Genomic DNA, 14040 nt, shown 5'->3' on the forward strand with positions numbered 1-14040 from the left:
AATTCTCACCTCCTCTTCCCTCCTCCCTTAATTCTCACCTCCTCTTCCCTCCATCCCGGAGGCTGTTTCCACTGAGCAGTGACTCGTCGTTGTCATGGCAACAGACTTTTTTTTTTGTTGCCGAGGAATGAAATGTCATCTCTCCTCGTGGAACGCCTGGTGCAAGAGATATGATCCACACACACACACACACACACACACACACACACACACACACACACACACACACACACACACACACACACACACACACACACACACACACACACACACACACACACACACACACACACACACACACAGACACACACAGACACACACACACACACACACTCACAGACACACACACACACACACACTCACAGACACACAAACACACACACACACACACACACATACTTACACACACAGACACACACACACACACACACACACACACACACACACACACACACACACACACACACACACACATGACACACAGCCACACACATGACCCCCCATTACAACACACACATGACCCCGTTGCCAACACACACACACATGCCCTTAAACACACACACACATGGCAACACACACACACATGACCCGTTGCCAACACACACACACATGACCCCCCCCCCCGTTGCCAACACACACACACATGACCCCTGCTACACACACACATGACCCCGTACTAACACACACACATGACCCCCGTTACCACACATGACACACACACATGATTGTTTGCACACACACACATGACCCCGTTACCAACACACACACGGCCCCGTTACCACACACACATGACCCCCGTTACCACACACACAGATGCCCCGTTATAACACACACACATGACCCCCGTTACCACACACACATGACCCTACCAACACACACACACACATGACCCGTTACCAACACACACACCACATGACCCCGTTACCAACACACACACACATTACCCCGTTACCAACACACACACCACATGACGTTACACACACACACATGACCCCCCCTGGTGGCCGCTCACCTCGCTCGTGGTACTGCGGCGGCTGGGTCCGGTCGATGCTGCTGAAGCTCTGGCTGCGGCGGCTGAGGTTGGAGGAGCCGGGGCTCCTGGGGGCCCCGCTGCCCGCAGCAGAGGCTCTGGAGGGGCCCGGCAGCCTGTCATAAGATGTGTTTATCATAAGACAAAAGAAAACGCAAGTTACGTATGTAACTATGGTTCTATGAATCCTGGATGACCGCCAGAGGCGGTGCTTAGCACTGGATATCTTCCGTCTTGCGCATAGCAGGTCGAGTATTAATAACAACAAAGTCACCCGTGACCTCGGATGACCCGCCCACCGGGTATAAGTTCCGGTGTCATCCCGAGATCAGTTCTACGGAATCTTCTCGCGAACACACGAGATTCCGAGTGACTAAGAACTCTGGCGGTCATCCAGGATTCATAGAACCATAGTTACATACGTAACTTGCGTTCTATTTCATCCTTCCTGACCGCCAGAGGCGGTGCTTAGCACTGGATGACTTATACCAACAGAGTCACGAGGAATCCCAAGGAAACTACCTCATATGACTCAAGCAGAGGATCTGGACCACCTGCAATGCATGGAGGGTGTTCCCGTTCACTCTGTAGTCTCTGGTGAATGTGCTCAACGATGCCCCTGAGGCTGTTGCATACATATGCACCCATATTCCCCACGGGCATACCTCTTTGGATCGCCCGTGATGTGGGAACGCCGTTGGTAGAACAACACCCTGCTCTGGATGGCAGAGCACGGACGTTCACCACCTCTGCACAGGCAATGGCCTCCACTATCTAGTGGAACAGGCACTGTTCTGCAGTGGCATAGCCCTTCTTAGATCCACCCTAACTGACTAGTTATGGTGGTCAAGCTGTGCAGGCTGGACAGGCTGGTTGAGACCCGAGCGTGCCAGCACCTTTGGGGGAAGCCACTGCTTTAGGCCGCAGTGTGACACCCGAGCCCTCTGAGTTCCCCTCAGACAAGGCTCATTGACCGACAGGGCGTGTAGCTTGCCTACTTGCTCTGCCGCAGTTATGGCAAGGATGAAAGGTCTTTGCCGACAGCAACCACAGCTCTGCCTCTGCCAAGGGTCGAAGGGAGGCGAGCATAGGGTGTCCAGTGCGGGCAAGTCCCTGGAGGAGCCCTCGGGGCTCAGGGGATAGTCACTGAGGCCCTCCTTATGAAGAGGGACACCAGCTTGTGGCTGTTCCGCATCATTGTCGCCTTTAGCATGCTGCCCTGAAATGGCAGCTATGTAGGCCCTCACGATAGAGGCCGACATGCCCTTAACTAGAAGGGATGACGGAGGCGTGAGTACCGTAGGCACGAGGCACCGTACTGGGTCCCTCCGTCCGCTGGTCGGGAAGCGGCTTCGGTCTGCACGTCGTGAGACGGATGGCACTCCGGCATTTAGAATAGTCCTTTGGACTGATTCTGTTCAGCTGCTTCTGCTCTCCTGCGGCCAAGCCCTTTGTTGGGCACGGCCGGGATCGGGATGGCAGGTCCCACCATCTAGCTGTGCTAGGGGTCCCGCATGTCAGCGAGGCACCGTGGCGTCTCACAGCGAAGTCTGTGCAGCCAGGGGAACCAAGTCCTGGCTGGACGGCCCCACCAGCAAAATTCGGTGGCCCTGTTGAAAACCCCGAGTAGTTGGCAAGATCAGCGGAAATGTGGGGAACGCCCCGGTTCCGTTCTCCTGGTCGCTACCTCGCCCGACAATTGGTCAGGTGAAAGGTTACCAGAGTAAGAAAATCAGAAGGGCACGGGAGCTTCAGAGCAGCTCTGCCGCCCTAGAGGCCCCTGGAGGTTCAAGCCAACACGTGGTTGAGGCGATGTCTCGCCCAACAAGTACATATTCCCTCCCAAGTATGGCAGGAACTGTTTGAGCGCTAGGTGCATGGCCTGTGGCTCCAGACCCAAGTGTCGCGAATAGACTGTCCTCTGGAAGTCCTGTACCGCCAGACTGCGCCCCACTTTGAGAGGCGGAGTCTGCTGTGGCGACCTCCCGGTGGGGCGGACCCTTCCTGGGGATACCCTCTGACGGGTGTGCTCTCACCCTCACGGGATAGAGCCGAGGCACCACTGTGACCCCATCTTGTGCCTGTGGCCCCTGGCGAAGGCTGTTAGGCCCTCCATGCGAAGGGCGCGCGACAGCAGCCAAGCATTTGCCCCATAGGCAAGGAAAAAGGATAAAGACCACTGCCTGCCCCTCAGAGAGTACCTACCTGCTTGAGTGACGGGCAGGCCCACTTAGTGGCTGCATCTAGAGCTATACCAATGAAGGTTATGCTCCGAGAATGGCTCAGAAAACTCCTTATGTTCACGAGGCCCAACCGGCAGCGTGAAAAAGAGTGAAGACAGCTGATGCAGCTGTCAATTTACCCGATAGGCAGAAGAGAGGATAAAAGACAGCCATCTGCCCTCAGAGAGGGAAGGCTGCAGAGGATGCTGTCCACCTGTCTGAGTGACGGCCAGGCCCGCTTAGTGGCTGCATCTAGAGCTACACCAATAAAGGTTATGCTCTGAGAATGGCTCAGACAGTTGTTTGTTCACGAAGGCCCAACCGGGCGGCGTGAGAGAGTGCAAGTAATGCACTGTGTGGCCCTAAATGGGTATGGCGCACATATCAGCCAGATCGTCCAGGATGGCAGTTTCCTCACGCCCTGGTGATTGCAGGGCGGCAGGAATGCCCTTTTGTAGAAACTCCTGGGGAAGTCCACATGGAAGAAGCCTGGGAATAACGGCTTTGGAAAGCATAACAGAGCAACCGTCTGTGAAGCATTCTAGGGGCCTGACAAAAGGCCTCCCTTAAGTCGACAGACATGAGCCGATCTCCTCTGGAGACCACACGAAGGATGTCTGCTGGGCTCAGCCTGAGAAAGTCAAGACGTGGCGCCCCCGAGTCTGCGGGGTGTGGACACGGTCCTGCGAAGACCAGATAACTGCTGCCTGGTCTAACCGGCTTGCACTGCAAGCGCTGCTGCGCCTGTAGAGCAGGTCCCCTGATTTCACTGGGACAGTAGGGAGGTTGTTCCTACATGCCTCGACAAGGGTGCCTGCGCCGCCAAACAGCTGGTCTGAACCCTGGAGAGCATTAGGCGCCCAGGTTCTCTTGACGAGTGCACATGCCTGCAGCGAAGCATCACTGAGGCTGTAGTCAAGTATGACATATGAGGGAGTTGCCGTGTAGTAAGCACGGTAAAATGGTCACCTGAGAACCGACTGGGCTCGAGGGCACCGGTCATCCGCCTCGAGTCCCCTTGGGGAAAACCGATGGATGCGATAGTCAGCTCAATGGATGGCATGGGACGAAGGCCACATTTGGCCATATCCTGCATGGACGCCGGGGTTCGGTGATCTGTCGTAAGATGGTAACCCCTCAGATAGTCTCTGGAGGGGAGACTGAAAAGGTGGCAGGGCCGGGAATGCCCCTGAAGAATGCACTAGCGTGCGTGGGGTTCCGGCTGCTCTATATCCAGCAGTTCCTGTGCCCTGCGAATGACGAACCCGATGGGGCCGACTGCCCCCTACAAGGGGCTATGGCCTGAGGAATGGGAATCAGGCCCAGAAGCGTGGGTGGGCCGCTTGTCCCCGTCCTCCAGTAAGGAGATTGGTGGACACTGCCACTGGGATGTCCTCCCTTGGGAATGGATCAGCCGTGGGTGGATCTGATGCTTCAGTCCTCCCTGCACTAGGGTGGCGACTTATCTGAGCTAGTTCTGCGGTCAGCAGACCTACTCTATAAGCTAGCCTGCCCGATTGCACTGCTAGGGGAGCCCCTGCGGCTCCTAGCCGGCGCTTGCAACTGGTCGGCTGGCCTGGAGCTGACCTGACCTGTCTGTTGGGGTCCTAGCAGGAACTAGAGCGAGCGCACTCCGCTACTGCAGCACAGGTCCTGTGGAGCAGGACAGAGACAGCCCGTCTAGTGAGGGTATCAGCCACCACTGCCCTCACTAGTACGGTAGCTGTAGCAGCTAGGGTCGCAGCAGTAGCACTCCGCTACTGTGGCCCAGGTCCTGTGGAGCAGGACGGAGACAGTCCGTCTAGAGCGAGGACACCTCTTCAGTACAGTAGCTGTAATTACAAGCATCCCACGAGTAGCCTGGGCGAAAGCCTGTGCTACGGGGGAGCAGGTCCTGTGGAAACAGTCGTAGTGAGAGGGCAGGTCTCTTCGAGGACCCTCTCCACTAATATGACCACTGTACTTACTGGTGCCTCCCAGTAAGCCTGAGCGAGAGCTCTGCGCTACTGTAGACGCTGATCCCGTGAACACGGGTCAGAACCCAGCATGTCTAGTGAGAGAGTGAGGACACACTTCACTCATCTGGTCTGTCAGCATTAGCGTGGCATTAGTTGGCCTGAGTGGAGACGCTCTGCTAGCTGTAACAGCGGCGATGTCATGGAGGTACATGTGCAGTATGCATCAGTATCGACTTATAGCCTCCCCAGCGTCCCCCCGGTGAGCCTGAGCGGGACGCTCTGCTCACTGGAAGCCGGCAGTGTAGCAGTGTGGCATCCAGCCGCAGCAGGCGGACGCGCTCGTTAGCGCTGTAATCGCCCACCAGTAGCCTGAGCGAGGCGCTCCGCTACTTGGGCCGAGGTCCTGTGGAACAGGAGGTAGCTGTCGATTTAGCGTAGGCTCCGTTAGCCTGAGTGGACACTCTGCTAGCTATGCACGGCGGCAATGCTACCAAAGTCAACACACACGCTATCTCAACGCACAGAGAGGCGGTCGCGGTGTGGCAGCACCGGCGGACGTGCTCCTAGCACACAGTTAGCAGGAGCGAGCTCCTCCTGTGATATGCCGTCATAGGCAACAATTGTATTCGAACTCACCCGATTGAAGCTTAGCGGTGAAGGCGCTCTGGTGAAGACCGAAAAAGACTACATTTGGTCCTAAGGCTCCTTGACGAGCTTCAGTTAAACTTCGGCCTTAGCTGATGCCTCGTTGCGAGAAGATGAAAAAAAGAACTGATCTCGGGATGTGCAGACTTATACCCGGTGGCGGGTCATCCAGTGCAGGTGACTTTGTTGTTATTAATACTGGAAGCCTGCTGTCATGAGGCGGAAGATATCCAGTGCTAAGCACCGCCTCTGGCGGTCAGGAAGGATGAAATAGAACACAGACGTAACACCTAGAGGACGACAACACACATCGTCATCACGTATTGAAGGATGGTGTGTGTGAGTGTGAGTGAGTGTGAGTGCGTATGTGTAGGTGTGAGAGTGTGTGTTTGATTGATTGATTGATTGATTGATATATTTATTTGTCGTTTGCCAGAGTACAGGTACAAAAGCATCGAAATTACACAGAAGATTGGATGAAGATTACAGCATAACATGAGGGGAAGAAGCGAGAAAAAACACCAACCCCGACATGCCGAGAGAGGTACAGTGTGAGCAGGAAAAAACACCTTAGCACATAAGCACATACATTTTAGACATAACTTGCTTGGTAGGAAGAGGGGAGGTAATCAACAAATGGGTGATCTAAGCCCATCCATTGAGGCAGAAGGTAACCAACGCAAACAAGCAGCCAACCGGTCCGGCGCCAACTCAGCAGCCGCTGGCCCACGTCCGGTCACTGGGGTTAAAAGCAGGCGAAGGCGTGGGATGGGGGAGAGTAGATACAATCAGTATTATTGAGATTCGTGTATCGTGTTCTGGTATATCGTCCTCCCCAGGCCACAACAGACAGTTCTCCAGTCCACTTAAGATGAGTGGGTTGCCATGGAATGTGAAAGGTCCTGGGAGAAAGACAACCACAGGTGTCTGTGGATAGGGGGAAGGGAATGAGAGAGTTTGTGTGTGCTTGTGTGTGGTGTGTGTGTGTGTGTATCTAAGTCTTTTTTAAATCAAAGAAACATCATACGTAGATGAGGGAGGATGTCTTTGTTTGTACGATTTAATTTGTTTTCAGGCAAGAAAAAACTAAATAAGATAAATCGATGAACGAATAAGACGTCGTGTCATGATTGTAAAAAAACAAGATTTATCTCTCAGTGATCTTTATGGTTTGATGGGATTTTTATGAACTGATTTCAAAGGCTGCTCTGACCTCACAGTCAGTCCTCCAGATTATATTATATATTATTATATTATATTAAAATAATATAATATAATATAGTTTATAGATCGCTTGTTAGCACGTTGGCACCAAGCCAAGAACAATCCAATAGAAACACGTCTGACAGGAGAACACAGAGCACCAGGAGAGTGAGGAAGAGGGAGGGAGGAAGAGTGAGGGGGGGAGGGACCATGTGACCCGACGGAGCCGGAGAACCCCGTCACACTCGGTGCTCCATATCTACCTCGTGTTCTTCTTCTGTGGGGACCCGGGGCCTCCGGGGCCCCCGGGGGCCGCAGGACTGGCACACCGCGCTGTGAGGCTGAAGAGAACACAAAGGGTTAACAGAGGGGAGGGGCCACAGAGGAGCTGCTGGTGTCTCTCTCTCCGTCTCCTCCCTGTTCCTCCTGGGTTGGCCTGTGGGTGATGGAAGTGAAGCCCACAGCTATATGTGACCCCCCCCCCCCACCGGGCCGCTCATCCAAACCACAGCGCTGAAGATCTTTCCATGTGGAAGAAGAGGCACCAGAGCCCATGAGAGGCAGCAGTTAGGGGGGGGGGGCACTAGGCCCGATAGTGGAGCTCCTCCCCCCGGGCCCTAGTGGGGACAGCAGGCAGTGACATGTCATGACATGTTTTAGTCTGAAACTAAAATCTTTCTCTAACATTTTGTTATAAAAAGAGGATCCCGGCTACCCACAATGCAACAGAAGGGTGGATAAGGTCACCTCCAGACGGAGTCAGGCTAACAGTGTTGATGCTAAGCTAACCGGCGGTAGCTCTGTCTGTCAGAGTGAATGATCAGCGGGTGAGGGCAAGTCTCCATGGCGGCGTCTCACTTCTGCGCTCACGACCAACGACTTCCCGTCTGCAGAACCTCCAACTGGACCCCATGAAGCCTCCAGGAGGCGCGACCCGGACCGCCAGGAGCGCTAACCGATACCTGTCCCGCTAATTCAGACCAGGGACACGACCTTGTGACCTTCAGGGCTACATCTATATATATGAGACGAGCGGGGGGGGGGGGGTACCTGGACTGCATGTCCTGCGTCTTGAGGCCGGCGGCCTGCTGGCTGAGCTCCACCAGGGACTGGTAGTACTGCTGCTGCTGCTGCTGCTGCTGCTTGTAGCGCGACAGGATGAAGAAGAGGCCCAGGATGCTCTTCAGGTTGCCGGTCCGGATCTCTGCGGGGCGAGAGGGGAGGGTCAGCGCCGCGGTCCCCACGGAGCACCGTGGACGGGAACACATCGCCGCCGCTCTCGGAGTGGAAGGACTTTGGTTCTCGGTGTCCTGAGGCTGAACGTGAATATTCTCTAAAGCATTTATTGTATCTTTCAAACACTGAAGTTAAACATGTCTGTCCCTCGGGGGCGGAGCTTAGAGCGGCTGCTGAGAGGACCAGATGTCCAGGAGCCGTGTGTGAGATGCTGAGTTATGGCAGCTAACTGTACAGAGAGGGGGGCAATTCCACTCGTCAGGCTCTAATCTAGACTACACAGATGTTTGAGGATGAGGCTCAGCACGGGGTTCAGCTGGTCTGGGGTTCTCTCAGTTGGAGTGACATAAGAAAACAACAATGAATCCAGCTCGTGAAATTACATTACATTACATTACATGTCATTTAGCAGACGCTTTTATCCAAAGCGACTTACAATAAGTGCATTTCAACCTAGAGTACAAACTAAGAACAACAGAACTTCAGAATGTTTCCTCAACATAGTCGAACTACAAAGTACCATAATAAGTGCTGTTAAGAGCCACTGAAGTGCAAATCTGTGTTTCAATCAGATATAGTCGGAAAAGTGTGTTTTCAGTCTCTGGGAAGATGTAGAGACTTTCTGCTGTCCTGATGTCAGTGGGGGAGCTCGTTCCACCACCCTGAGAGCCAGGACAGCAAACGAGTCTAGTTCAGTGATTAACAAAGTGCAGGAGTCACAAGGCGATTTGGCTGTTGCCCGGCCAGGCCGAGCGTGCACGGGTGTGCGGTGTGACCATATCCCAGCGGATAGCGGGGCCCCGATCCGTTCAGAGCACGATGCATACAGGACCAGTGTTTAGGCGGATGCTGCTCCACGGTAACCAGTGCAGAGATCGAAGGAAGCGGATGGTGTGGGTAAATTTGGAGACTGAAGACCAGTCGAGCTGCTGCATTCTGGATGAGCTGCAGAGGTCGGATGGCCTTAACGTGAGTATCAGGAGGAGTTGCAGTAGTCGGCGTGAAATGACCAGAGCCTGGACCAGAACCTGGACGAGAGCCTGGACCAGAACCTGGACCAGAACCTGCGCCGCATTCTGAGTACGAAGAGGCCGTATTCTCCTGATGTTGTGCAGGCGTGTACCTACGAGGCAGCGTGCAGTGATGTTTGGCCGTCAGGAGGTTGACTGTCGAGTGCTCACCCGGGGTTCCTGGCAGTCAGGGTAGGAGCCAACACAAGGCTGTTGAAGGGTGGTAGTCCAGGTCATGGGTGGGGAGCCTTTCCCTGAAGGAATAGTAGCTAGGTCTTGTCAGGGTTGATTTTCAGATGGTGGTAGACATCCACTGAGATGTCAGTCAGACAGGCAGAGATTGGCACCGCCACCTGTGTTTGACGGTGGAAGCAGGAAGATCAGTTGGGTGTCGGCATAGCTATGGTAGGAGAAGCCATCTTGAGGCGAATGACAGAGCGAGAGAATTTGTGTACAGAGAGAAGAGGAGGGGACAGGGGCCAGACATGGGGAACCCCATAGTGAGAGGAAGGAGGGGCCAGGACGGGCAGGGGCCCATAGTGAAGGAAGGAAGAGGAGGGACCCCGCCAGCCAGACCTTGAGGAACCCAGTAGTGAGAGGACAAGGATCAGACACAGATCCTCTCCAAGTTACCCAGGCAAGTGCGGTCTTTAAGGTAGGAGAGAGAAAAGGCGAGTGCAGTACTAGAGATCCCAGGTCCTGAAGAAGAGAATGAGATCAGGTAGTTCACAGTGTCCGTCTGCGAAGGTCAGAAGGATAAGGACAGAGGAGAGGCTGCTCTAGCAGAGTGAGATAAGGACAGGAGAGGAGGAGAGAGGATGCTCCTGGCAGTGTGAAGCTGCTCAGCAAAGCAGGGCAGTCTCTGTCAGTGGCGTGAATCCCAGACTGGTGAGGGTCAAGAAGGCTGTTACTGTGGAATAGGAGGACACTTGGTTAAAGATAGCTCGCTCAGAGTTTTGGAGAGAGAAAGGTAGAAGAGACCCGGATTACTGTGGTTGCTGACTTCAGGCGAATTGAAGCGTCAGGTTTCTTCAGGAGAGGGTTGACTCTCGCCTCCTTCAGAGGTTAGAAACAACCAGTTGAGAGTGAGCTGTTAATAAGATGGGTGAAAAGGACAGAAAGATCAGGAGCAACAGCCTGGAGGATGGAGGCAGGGTCAAGGCGCCCAGGTGGTCGGTCAATGAGTCCTCAAGCTAAGAACTTGATTGGGAGACAGGGGGGTGAAAGAGGAAAGAGAGGGGGATGAAGAAGTTAGTGTTGGTGAGGTGATAGAAGATGGGAATAAATAGAACATATGAAACATGAACTATAATCTAAGAAAGAAACTGCAGCCCTGCTGGCACCAACACCATCATCCTTTAAACCATCAAACCATCAACCTTTAGTTTAAACCATCAAACCCTGACCCCTGAACCATCCCTTTCTCACTCTTCATCAGCATGCCGAGGCTCAGGTGTCTCCCCCTGCTGGCCAGTGAGGTGATTGCAGGCTGTGAAACTTGGAGACTATTAATCTCTCTTTATACTGCAGTCTGACACGCAGCTGGAGGAGGAGGAGGAGGAGGAGGAAGAGGAGGAGCAGGAGGAGGAGGAAGAGGAAGAGGAAGAGGAAGAGGAGGAGGTTTCTAGGGAGACGACACATACCATGAGAACATGACCATATTTTGGGTCTTCACCTTCTTTGACCTTTGACCTCTATGCCGTCCCCAGACAGTCGCTCGTCTTCCTCTGTGTAAACACCTTTTAATTCAGACTCCAGCTCCAGACCCCTGAGGCCCCGCCTCCTCGTGGGGAGCAGGTCCCTCTGTGGGGGTCCCTCCGGCCCATCAGCCAATCGGAGGCTCTTCAGAGGAGACCTGCTGTGGGGCCCCTCACAGAGGCCGTTACTGGCCACAGCTTTCACGGCTGTGGCGCCCGTCAGACCGACGGGTGTTCTGTGGCAGAGGGTCACGCTTTAAGAGTCCAGAGCCGCTAGAGCTACGTTCTCCTCTTGCACACAACAACCACCGAGCCTCGCTGTTATTATGCCCCCCCCCCCCCCCCAGAGGGGAACCATAACCCTTTTCTGGAAACTTCAGTTTACAGACTCCCAACCGGAGAGATGCAGGAGACTCTGGGAGGTGATGACTATAAGTGAGGAAACATCAAACATCCCACAGACACTTGTAGAAAGATAATAAAGGCCACATATAGCAGCCAGAGGGGGCTAGGGGGTAGGGGAGTTGAGGTAGTGGAGTTGGGGGTAGGGGGTGATGGGTGGATGGGGGCAGGGAGGCAGTGAGTTAGGGAGTGATGATGGGTTAGGGGCTAGGGACAAGTGGGTTGAGGTAGTGGGGTGAGTTGAGGGCTAGGGGTAGTGGTTAGGGTAGTGGGCTAGGGGTAGTGGGCTAAGGGTAGTGGGTTAGGGGGTTAGGGGTAGTGGGTTAGGGGTAGTGGGTTAGGGGTAGGGGCTGGGAGTAGTGGGCTGGGGTTAGGGGTAGGGGCTAGGGTAGTGGGCTAGGGTGATGGGCTGGGGGTGAGGGGCTAGGGGTAGTGGGTTAGGGTAGTGGGCTGGGAGTGAGGGCAAGGGTGGTGGGCTGGGAGTGAGGGGCTAAGGGTAGTGGGCTAGGGGTAGTGGGCTAGGGGTAGGGGGTTAGGGGTAGGGGCTAAGGGTAGTGGGCTAGGGGTAGTGGGTTAGGGGTAGGGGGGTAGTGGGCTAGGGGTTATGGGTAGGGGGGTAGTGGGTTAGGGGTAGTGGGTTAGAGGTAGGGGGCTAGGGGTAGGGGGCTAGGGGTTAGGGGTAGTGGGCTAAGGTTGTGGGCTGGCTAAAGGAGTGATGGGTTAGGGGTAGGGGCTAGGGTAGTGGGCTAGGGTAGTGGGCTCAGGGTGGTGGGCTGGGGTGGTGGGGTTCAGGGGCTGGGGGTAGTGGGCTGGGGAGTGAGTATGGGCTGGGGTGGGGGCTGGGGTGGGGCTAAGGGTAGTGGGTTAGGGGCTAGGGGTAGTGGGCTGGGGGTAGAGGCTAGGGTAGTGGGCTAAGGGTAGTGGGCTAGAGGTGAGTGGGCTGGGGTAGTGGGCTAGGAGTAGTGGGCTAGGGTAGTGGGTTGGGGTGGGGGCTGGGAGGTAGTGGGCTAAGGAGTGGTGGGTTAGGGGTAGGGGGCTGGGGTAGTGGGCTGGGGTGAGGGGCTAAGGGTGGTGGGTTAGGGGAGTAGGGGGCTGGGGTGGGGAGCTAAGGGTAGTGGGCTAGGGTGGGGGGCTAGGAGTGATGGGCTAGGGAGTAGGGGTTGGGGTAGGGGCTAGGGGTAGAAGTGAGTAGGTTAGGGGAGTGAGTGGGCTAGGGTAGTGGGCTAGAGGGTTATATGGGTAGGGGTAGTGGGTTAGGGGTGATGGGTTAGAGTGGGGGCCTCTGAGTTGGGGTAGGGGTAGTGGGTTAGGGGTAGTGGGTTAGGGGGCTAAGGGTAGTGGGCTAGGGGTAGTGGGCTAAGGGTAGTGGGCTGAGGGGTAGGGGCTAGGGGTAGTGGGCTAGGGTAGGGGCTAAGGGTAGTGGGCTAGGGGTAGTGGGCTAAGGGTAGTGGGCTAGGGGTAGGGGGCTAAGGGTAGTGGGCTAGGGGTAGGGGGCTAGGGGTAGTGGGTTAGGGGTAGGGGCTGGGGGTGGGGGCTAGGGTAGTGGGCTGGGGTGAGTATGGGCTATGGGTGATGGGCTGGGGTGAGTGGGTTGGGGGTAGGGGCTAAGGGTGAGTGGGAGGCTAGGGGTGAGGGGCTAGGGTAGTGGGCTAGGGTAGTGGGCTAGGGGTAGGGGGCTGGGAGTAGTGGGCATGGGTGGTGGGCTAGGGGTAGTGGAGTTAGGGTAGGGGCCCCTGAGGGTAGTGGGCTAGGGGTAGTGGGCTAAGGGTAGTGGGCTAGGGGTAGTGGGCTATGGGTAGTGGGCTAGGGGTAGTGGGTTAGGGGTAGGGGCTAAGGGTAGTGGGCTAGGGGTAGGGGGCTAAGGGTAGTGGGCTAGGGGTTAGGGGGCTGGGGTGAAATTTCAAGGGTGAGTGGGCTAGGGGTAGTGGGCTGGGATGAGGGGCGGGGTGAGTGGGCCTATGGGTGGTGGGCTGGGGAGTGATGGGCTAGGGGCAGGGGCTAAGGGTAGTGGGTTAGGGGTGGGGGCTGGGGTAGGGGGCTAGGGGTAGGGGGCTAAGGGTAGTGGGCTAGGGGTAGGGGGCTAGGGGTAGTGGGCTAGGGGTAGTGGGTTAGGGGTAAGGGGTTAGGGGTAGGGGGCTAGGGGTAGGGGGCTAGGGGTTAGGGGTAGTGGGCTAAGGGTAGTGGGCTAGGGGTTATGGGTAGGGGGTAGTGGGTTAGGGGTAGTGGGTTAGAGGTAGGGGACTCTGAGGTTGGGAGTAGGGGGTGATGGGTTAGGGGTAGTGGGTTGGGGTAGGGGCTGGGGTAGGGGCTGGGGTTGGGGGAGTAGTGGGCTAAGGGTAGTGGGCTAGGGGTAGTGGGTTAGGGGGCTAAGGGTAGTGGGCTAAGGGTAGTGGGCTAGGGGTAGTGGGCTAAGGGTAGTGGGCTAGGGGTAGTGGGTTAGGGGTAGTGGGCTAAGGGTAGTGGGCTAGGGGTAGGGGGCTAAGGGTAGTGGGTTAGGGGGCTAGGGGTAGTGGGTTAGGGGTAGGGGGCTAGGGGTAGGGGGCTAAGGGTAGGGGGCTAGGGGTAGTGGGCTAAGGGTAGTGGGCTAGGGGTAGTGGGCTAGGGGTAGTGGGTTAGGGGTAGGGGGTGACTAGGGTA

At 55.7% G+C, this 14040-nt stretch overlaps 2 protein-coding genes across 3 annotated transcripts in view; one reads left to right on the forward strand and one right to left on the reverse strand.

Annotated features, from left to right (window-relative positions):
• The window catches only part of osgep (O-sialoglycoprotein endopeptidase), a 265288-nt gene that overhangs the window by 73606 nt on the left and 177642 nt on the right, over nt 1-14040 (forward strand). The window lies entirely within an intron of this gene.
• Nucleotides 1-14040, reverse strand: part of nav3 (neuron navigator 3) — a 68294-nt gene that overhangs the window by 46335 nt on the left and 7919 nt on the right. For both annotated transcript variants that reach the window (XM_056425151.1, XM_056425149.1), the window contains exons 4-6: nt 8109-8262; nt 7322-7399; nt 1013-1146 (exon numbers count right to left, since the gene is read on the reverse strand). In XM_056425151.1, the coding sequence (XP_056281126.1) occupies nt 1013-1146; nt 7322-7399; nt 8109-8262 (366 nt within the window). The remainder of the gene's footprint in view (nt 1-1012; nt 1147-7321; nt 7400-8108; nt 8263-14040) is intronic.

This window comes from Pseudoliparis swirei, chromosome 10 (assembly GCF_029220125.1).
Source record: "Pseudoliparis swirei isolate HS2019 ecotype Mariana Trench chromosome 10, NWPU_hadal_v1, whole genome shotgun sequence".
Taxonomy (NCBI): Eukaryota; Metazoa; Chordata; class Actinopteri; order Perciformes; family Liparidae; genus Pseudoliparis; species Pseudoliparis swirei.